General features: G+C 40.7%; 1 protein-coding gene and 1 pseudogene across 1 annotated transcript; both read left to right on the top strand.

Moving 5' to 3' along the window:
• The first annotated feature begins 1,336 nt into the window (after positions 1–1,336).
• LOC146700898 (olfactory receptor 5AC2-like) lies at positions 1,337–4,658 on the top strand (annotated as a pseudogene).
• A 1,486-nt stretch (positions 4,659–6,144) lies between these two features.
• On the top strand, positions 6,145–7,083 carry LOC146700897 (olfactory receptor 4E1-like). Its single transcript, XM_085471446.1, has one exon. It carries the CDS (start codon positions 6,145–6,147, stop codon positions 7,081–7,083), a length of 939 nt encoding a protein of 312 aa, XP_085327572.1.
• Positions 7,084–8,561: the final 1,478 nt, after the last annotated feature.

The raw sequence follows: 8,561 nt of genomic DNA, 5'->3' as shown, positions 1-8,561 counted from the left end.
TGATCTACAGGGCTTTGATAACTGAGTTCATATGAGTAGATTTCATATAAAAGCAAAGATCATAGAGATAAGTAGTGTGGTGTAAGTCTTTCTGTTGACAGTTTCTATGGACACCAGGTGGATATTAACTTCCTTCCCAGAAAAATGCACCTCTGTAAAAGTAAGACAGAGGTTGCAATCCTCTGCCACAAGGTTGGTTGGTAGGAATAAGACGAAGCACGAAAGAACAACAGAAATATCAGGTAATACTTACAGTTTTTGCCCGTTGCTTGAACACCATGAACCCATGCCTAGACTAAAGTAACACAAGTTGAAGCTTTTGTTACCATACCTCAAACACATGTACCCCTACCTTAAACAAAAGCGCTGCTTTGCACCCCAGTTCCAATTATGCAACACTCCTACTCCTTTATGCAACACACATGGTCCTGCATGCTACACTCCATTTCATACATAAGACACTTCGCTCACAAAATGAAATTTCAGGGTGCCATTCGGAAAACACATGTATCCAAAATACAAAACACATCGGGTAATTGCAACCACTCAAATACACACCTGAAGGCACTTACTTGCAAAACCGAACACCAATTAGCCAACTACAAAAAGCCCTCAGCGTAGCCATTTCAAGAACTTTGCAAGCATGGATGGAGGGAGAGCAAGAGGAAGAGGAAGAGGAGGAGGAGGAGGAGGAAGAGGAGGAGGAGGCCGAAGAGGCCATGCACGGACCCATATTTCTGATGAAATAAGAGCAACTTTGGTGGACCATGTCATCAACCATGGCCTGACTATGAGGGAAGCTGGGCAGAGAGTCCACCCACATCCGAGCCGCTTCACAGTGGCATCTGTAATACGAACATTCCGACTAGAAAACAGGTCTGTCTTCACCTCCATACCTTCTGCTCTACTCAGATGGTTTTATAGCACTGTTCTACAGTATATCACATTACCATATCAAGTGTACGGGGTGCTAATGCTCCTTTTGCAGCCAAAGTGGCTGATTCCTTATATTGAAGTACAGTGTTGTACAGTGGATGACACAGTACGTACAGTAAAGTACTGTAAGAAAAATAAGCAAACCGATGACAATATGTGGTTGTATTCCTCCAGAATGACCCGAAGACCTTCTGGGGGAGGACGGCAACGCCTGTTCACACAACAGCAGGAACTTGCCGTTGTGGACCTAGTGAGGGCAGACAATGCCATCCGTCTCCACCAGCTACGACGGAAAATACTTGCAGACAGGCGAGTGTTCAGCAACACAAACCATGTGAGCATCACCACCATCAGACGCATCTTGGGTAAACTCAGCATCACCATGAAGCAGCTCTACAGAGTCCCATTTGAGAGGAACAGTGACAGGGTCAAAGGACTTCGAGCTGAATATGTACGGGTACGTGTAACTGTCCCTTACATTTACAATAGAGTATTGGTGAAGTCCAGTAGCAGCTGAATATGTACCATATCAGTACCACATGGATCTATTCTGAGAGCTACACAGGTACCTGTGTGATGGGGTGAGGGTGCTGTATGTGTAGCACTGTAGTACAGGGATATGTTCCCCTTTTTTTCAGAGAATCTTGGCCATGGATGGAGCTGCACAGCCTCATGAATTCATTTTCATTGATGAAGCTGGATTCGACCTGAGCAAAACAAGACGACGGGGTCGTAATGTAATTGGCCAAAGGGCAATTGTGCACGTCCCAGGGCAGCGCGGGGGAAACATCACATTATGTGCCGCCATATGCCTTCGAGGGCTTCTGCACCATCATGCAATACTAGGTCCATACAATAGCCAACACATACTCACATTTCTAGATGCTCTCCATGATATAGTTGTACAGAACAGACCAGATCAGCCCAGGTTTGTGGTGATATGGGATAATGTCAGTTTCCATCGGGCTGCTCTGGTCCAGGCCTGGTTCTCCAACCACAATCAATTTGAAGTGGTATACTTGCCCCCTTACTCACCATTTTTAAACCCTATAGAGGAATTTTTTTCGGCTTGGAGATGGCGAGTATATGACCGCCAACCACATGCCCGCATGCCTCTTCTGCAGGCAATGGAACAGGCCTGCGGCGACATTCAGGTGACAGCAATCCATGGATGGTTTCGACATGCAAGAGGATATTTTCCCCGGTGCCTAGCGGGAGAGGACATTGCTTGCGATGTTGATGAGATCCTGTGGCCAGACCCCAACAGACGGCGGGATCCATGAGCCCACTTATGCACAATTGTCATGGTTTTTTGTGTTTACAGTATAGTGTTTTTTCTATTGCAGTATTATTGTGTTGTTGTTGTTTTTTTTGCTTTATCTGAATTCATGGTACTGCAATGTACAACATTGGGTAGGTCTAGTTGCGTTTTTGGTTGTTTGAAAATGTGTCTCCTGTAAATGTGCCTTCTGAATAAACAATGGAAATCAAGGACTGCAGTGTTTTATATAAAGAAGACTAGTGTGTTCCTCCTGCTCTGTAAGTGTTTGCATATGATGCAAGTATGTGTCATTTTGTCAACAGAGTTACATTTTGACAAAGGAATGTCAGGTTTTGACAGCAGAGTTTAGGTTTTGAGAGTAGAGTTTCAATTTGGTGCAGATGTGAATGGTATATTTCCCAGTGTTGTGTCATGTTTACTTGTGTGTACAGTTTTGGCACAGAGAGCGGAGTTTTGCAAAATGTGTTCAAGCAGTGGGCAAAAACTGTAATATTTAATTAATCAGGGAACTCTTTCCAAGATCCATTTTCTGAACCACTTAATGAGACCAGAGTTGTGGGAGGGCTGGAAAGTATCTCAGTTTAAGTAAAAAGGCAATGTATAGCCCAAAGACTACCAAGTGTCTGAACTAAAAATAAATCTTGGTTCAAATTATTTCCTTTAGTTCTTAAAAGCTGCCACTCTTACCTGAATTTTTGGTTCCTGACGTGTCTCATTTATTCTGGAAAAAAGCCATAAATGTGACAAATATGCCATTTTTATTTGGATACTTTCTGATGGAAAACTACACATTCAACAGCTTTACTCTGCAGCTGGAGGGATTAAAGGTCTCAGAGGTTTCCAAATATCCAATCTTTTTCTTTTTCCTTTTCCTTTTCTCCTACATACTTATTATGACATCCAATATCGGAATCGTACTCCTGGTTTTCATCGACCAAAATCTTCATCATCATCTATCATGAGCCCCCGTTTGCTTTCAGATATTCTGCTGCCTCCATCTGAGCGCCTCACCAGTTATCATGAGTGTCTTATTCAGGCTTTTACCACACATATGTATGTCACCACTTCCCACACTGTGCTTATGATTATGGCTTTTGACAGATATGTGGCCATCTGTAACCCTCTGCGATATGCTTCCATAATGACCAACAAAATGATGATCAAGCTGACGGTTCTGGCCTGGGGAGTGGCCTTCGTTTTGGTCGGGGTTCTGCTCGGACTGACCATATGGCTAAGTTGATGCAGGACCATGATCACAAACCCTTTTTGTGACCCTCATTGTTTAAGCTGTCCTGTGACAGTGTGGTCATTAACAATGTCTATGGGCTCACCTTCACTGTGATCCTGTTCACAGGTTCTGTACATTAGTGCTGACCTATACTCAGATTACGGTGGACTGTGTGACCAGCAAGAATAAGTCTTTGAACAGTAAAGCCTTAACCCTTTAAGACCTACCATAGAACCAAGTCCGCCAGAGCTTATAGTATATTTTTACATGCTGTGGAGCCATTTTTGGGAGCATTTCAAGTTGCTATACATCAATACAACCATTATAGCCCAAATTGTAATAATATGTCTGCATTAAGTGCATAGTACTTACATAAATTGCAAAAAAGTGCAATAAACTACAAAAAAATTGAAAATTGTTTTTGTTTTTTAACATATATTTCTAGTTAGAGAAATTTAAGAGGCTTATCCCTCAAAACTGTAAATACCACAGGAAATTTATTTTAAGTGTCTTCATAGTTTTCTTTTTGAAATACGCCAATTTTTATATATTGCAGGAAAAACGAAAATAAATATTAAAATGCAAATTTGCAAAAATAACAGCATATGCATCAAAATAAACTATTTCCAGCAGTGCAATATGAGTCCTCAGCATCCCAGAAATGACACAGAAAGTCATAAAGTCAAACATAACTTTTAAAAACACCAGTATAGGCTCATAAGGCCCTGATGGTAAAAAAAACTACATTTCCGCAAAATGACGTCACTTCCGGTTTCGGGCAGGTAACAAACAGCTGATCGATTGGCAAAGCGTGTTTCTGGAATATTATGTTTTTGTTGCTGCAAGTGGTTTTATGCAGTTTTTGGAAAGCTATATGTGGAAGGAAACTGTGACCGAGGACAAGCTGATGGCATCAGATGTAAGTACAACTCCTCCGGTTTCATATGCAAAAAAAATTATTGTGCTAGCTCACGTGGTTGCAGAGCTATCGGGATTTAAAAATAGTTGCGCAAAATGGAGTGTGCTGCTCTGACCGGCTTTAAAGGGTTAAAGACCTGCAGCACCTACCTCTTTGTCTGCATGATTATGTTATTTACTGGGATTCCCTTTATTACTCTGCATCGCTTCCTCGTTATACTCAGTTGTATCTCTTTTGACTGGTGTGCAGCCAAAAGAGATACAACAATTCCTGTCAAAGCTGTTGCACTTTAGAAAGATTTTGCCATCTAAATAAATATTTAAGTAAGAAGAAATATGCTTATTTAAATATAATTATAGTTCACATCCACCAGGTGACCATACCTCGAGATTAGAATTAGGTTGTATTTCAGTCACATGCATGCATCAGTTGTCATGCAGCCTGGTGGATATTAAAAGATGAAAAGGTGCCTAATGTAAGAACACCTGAAAACTGTTCCACTGATAAAGAAGTGAGTGTGATAAAATTGCAAAACATACACACAAACGTAGCATCCATCTGAGATTAACTGCAGGATTTTTATTTAGGGTTATCCCTTGCAGTACAATGCCAAATAACCAAAAATCGTGCACTGATGGTTACTAGTCTCTCCACAGAGCACACTAATGTATGAACATCACAGAGAAATAAGAGAGGGCTCTCTAGTATAAGAGCCAGAATGTGCCAGCTTTTAAAAGGAGTGTTATATCACTTTGTCTAAAAGCTTTTTCAATGATAATTTTTAGAAAATAATTTTAGTCACAAAAGATCCTGGAAACATTCTACAAAACAGGTTTATGTGATCAGAATAAAAATAGCAGTTGTACTATCATGGTTAACAATCCCAATAACATTCATTAGGAAAACCAAACTACCCATAAACACATGAGTGATGGTTGGTAAAATTTTTATTTACAATAATACATGAAAAAAATACATTTCTTTAACTTAAAGATGATGAAATGTGTCTGTTCGCCTTCTTCTTCTTTCCTGTCATAAATCTCCTGTTACGATGGTGGTTGTTCACATTAAACATCTGAAACTCATATGGAAACATACATTTTAAAGGCGACCCACCCGAACCCATTGGGAAGATTTCCCTCCAATAGTGAATCTACATTGATCTTCACTAAAAACCTTTGAGTATAGAAATGGCTGTACTTTCTAATGCAATACTTTTGGTGAACTCTTTTAATTAAGACTGAACATCTGAGCTTTCAGAGGCAAAAACCATATATCAATAAGGATATGTGTCACATATAAAACACATCGTTCAGTGCATCATCGTCTTAACAGATCTGTCTTGGGAGGAAGTTGCTTAGCAACAGTTGACCTGCCAACATGTGAAGCTGCAGCTGATGACTACTGATGAAACACATAAAAGCGTCTGGGACTTTCTTCATGTTTGGGCATGGACGGTGGTTTATGGGAGGGTGGGAGAAATATGGATGTCTGCTGTCTCCTGCTTTTGTTCCAGTAGCTCTGAACTTTAGAAACCAAACTATCAGAGCAACGCTTTCAAAATGTCTTTCTTGATAATGCAGATGTGGAAAGAGACCAGTTTAAGAGTCTGGTAATCTTTATTCAACTTTTAAATGTGACAAATATGATCGCCTCTGTTGTCTGATGCTGGATAAATTGCTGTTGATTGTCTGTGCATTGCTGCTGTCGTGTTTGTCGTTAATACTACAGGATGTACAGGATAAACTAGGACTTACTACTGGATATTCACAGTAAAATATGGACAACCAGAGCTTAAATGCAGATATCCTGATCCTGGGGGGCTTAAAGGTCACCCCGAAGTTCTCTATTGCTGCCTTTATCTCCCTCCTCCTCGTGTACATTTTCATCATGGTGGCTAACATTGGCTTGGTGGTGTTGATCTTTATGGAAAGGAGCCTGCACCAGCCAATGTACTTGCTGTTCTGCAACATGAGTGTAAATGAAGTGTTTGGGTCCACCATAGTGGTTCCTCATATACTCAGAGATCTTTATGTGTCTGACTCGGAGCGATACATTCATTACATCGTCTGTGTCGTTCAGGCCTTCTGTGTTAATCTCTATGGAGGCGTGTGTCACACTATACTCATGACCATGACTTTTGATCGATACATGGCCATTTGCAACCCGCTGCGCTACACCATCATAATGACCAACTGGATGGTGGTAAAGCTGTCGGTGGCAGCGTGGGCGGTGGTGTTTGTCATGGTGTCGATCCTCCTCAGTCTCACGATCCGCCTTTCACGCTGCAGGAGATTCATAGACAACGTGCACTGCGACAACGCCTCCCTTTTCAAACTCTCCTGTGAGGATGTCGTCATCAACCACGTGTTTGGCCTGAGCTACAGCGTGCTCCTGCTGGGCTCCTCCATTGGCAGCGTGACTCTCACCTACATTAAAATTGCCACTGTGTGTTTGCGGAGCAAAACCAAGACAATAAATAGCAAGGCTCTGCAGACCTGTGCCACCCACCTCACTCTGTACATCATCTTAATGTTCTCAGCCTTCATCATCATCATCCTGCACCGTTTCCCTCATCTTTCCGACCACAGGAAGATGGTGAGCACTGTGGGTGAAGTAGCCCTGCCGGCGCTCAATGCTGTCATCTATGGGCTGCAGATTAAAGAGATTAGGCAGAAGATTGTGGCCTTGTTTCAGAGGAAAGGGCATTTACAATGATACGGGAGCAAAACATGTACAGAATGTGTCTTCAGTGATGTGTACATAGTTTTTAATTACATCAGTGAAATTATGGACATATAGCTGTACTCACAGCAGCGAACACCAGTTAAAACACTTTGAGGTCTAAATCATCAACAACATTAATGTGTGATTGTGAGAACAGTTTACAAAAGCCAAATATTACATATTTTCATATTAAAGAATGATTCGTGTAACCAGAGGATGCCATAATCACCTACATTACCTAATATTGACCTGTGTTGTGAATAAAAAAAGAACTACTGTGCTTCTTTTCCTTTCTTTTTTTTTAACCAAAAATTCCCTTAAAGTTTTTTGAGCATAGGGTTCACATCCACACCACTTTCAATGTATCACTGAAGCTATTTCTTCTCTGAAAAATGGTTGGTTGTAGGACGAGCCTTACTCAAGGCAAATACACATGGAGACACAACCAGGGCTTAGGTGTCTAGGCAAGAAAGTTGAGTGCAAGAGGAAACACATCAATGCTCAACCTTTCACGAACCAAGAGGAGCATCAGTATCCATCAGCATTTTAGAATAGAATAGAATAGAATAGAATTCAACTTTATTGTCATTGCACATGCACAGGTACAGGGCAACGAAATGCAGTTTGCATCCATCCAGAAGTGCTTTAGTGATATAGATATATTACAATATATATTAGCAATAATATAGATATGTGAGTATATTACAGAAATGGGTCTATTATGTTATAATGTACACGGTCAAGTCAAAGTCAAAGTCAAAGTCAACTTTATTTGTCGATTCTGCCACATGTACAGGACATACGGAGAATAGAAATTGCGTTACTCTTCAATCCCTAGATAAATAGCAAATGAACATTTAAATATATTTAAATATAAAAGTGATTAAAAAATGCAAGTAAAATAATTAAAAAGTAAAAAAAAAACGGTATGAGGTATGTTGTGAATATTCTATAACTATAAGTATGTACAGGCTATGAACAGGATATAAATATGAAAAACTATACAGAATATGAAATAAATAACTTTACAGAAATCTGAGATATACAGTTATACAGAAATGGGAACTATGCAAGTTGTAAACAGTTGTAGGGTTAAAAATTATCGAATGTACAGAATGATTATTTACACAGAGCTATACAGTAGTGCAGTTAAGATAAGTGAGGGTGTAGATAGCTTCTACAGAGGCTATATAAAGTGCTAGTGGTTGTGAGTGGTGGTTCAGTCCATGTTATTATTGTGTGTTTGAGGGTACAGTTGTCCATTGTGGGTGTGTGTATGTTCAGTCCATGAGTTTAACGTGGGTCAGATGTCAGGAGGCAGAGTTCAGGAGTCTGACAGCTGTGGGGAAGAAGCTGTTCCGGTACCTGGTGGTCTTAGTCCGGAGGCTCCTGTAGCGCCTCCCAGAGGGCAGGAGGGTGAAGAGTCCATGGGTGATTGGGGTCTTTGATGATTTTCCCAGCCCTTTTCA

Source organism: Copadichromis virginalis, linkage group LG10, assembly GCF_057382275.1.
Source record: "Copadichromis virginalis isolate Kocher_CV1m ecotype Utaka linkage group LG10, C_Virginalis_male_GT1.1, whole genome shotgun sequence".
NCBI lineage: Eukaryota > Metazoa > Chordata > Actinopteri > Cichliformes > Cichlidae > Copadichromis > Copadichromis virginalis.
Note: the sequence above shows the minus strand (reverse complement) of the source record. Positions and strands in the feature narration are given on the sequence as shown.

Coding starts and splice junctions, on each gene's coding strand:
- LOC146700897 (XM_085471446.1), top strand. CDS start 6,145: ATGGACAACCAGAGCTTAAATGCAGATATCCTGATCCTGGGGGGCTTA.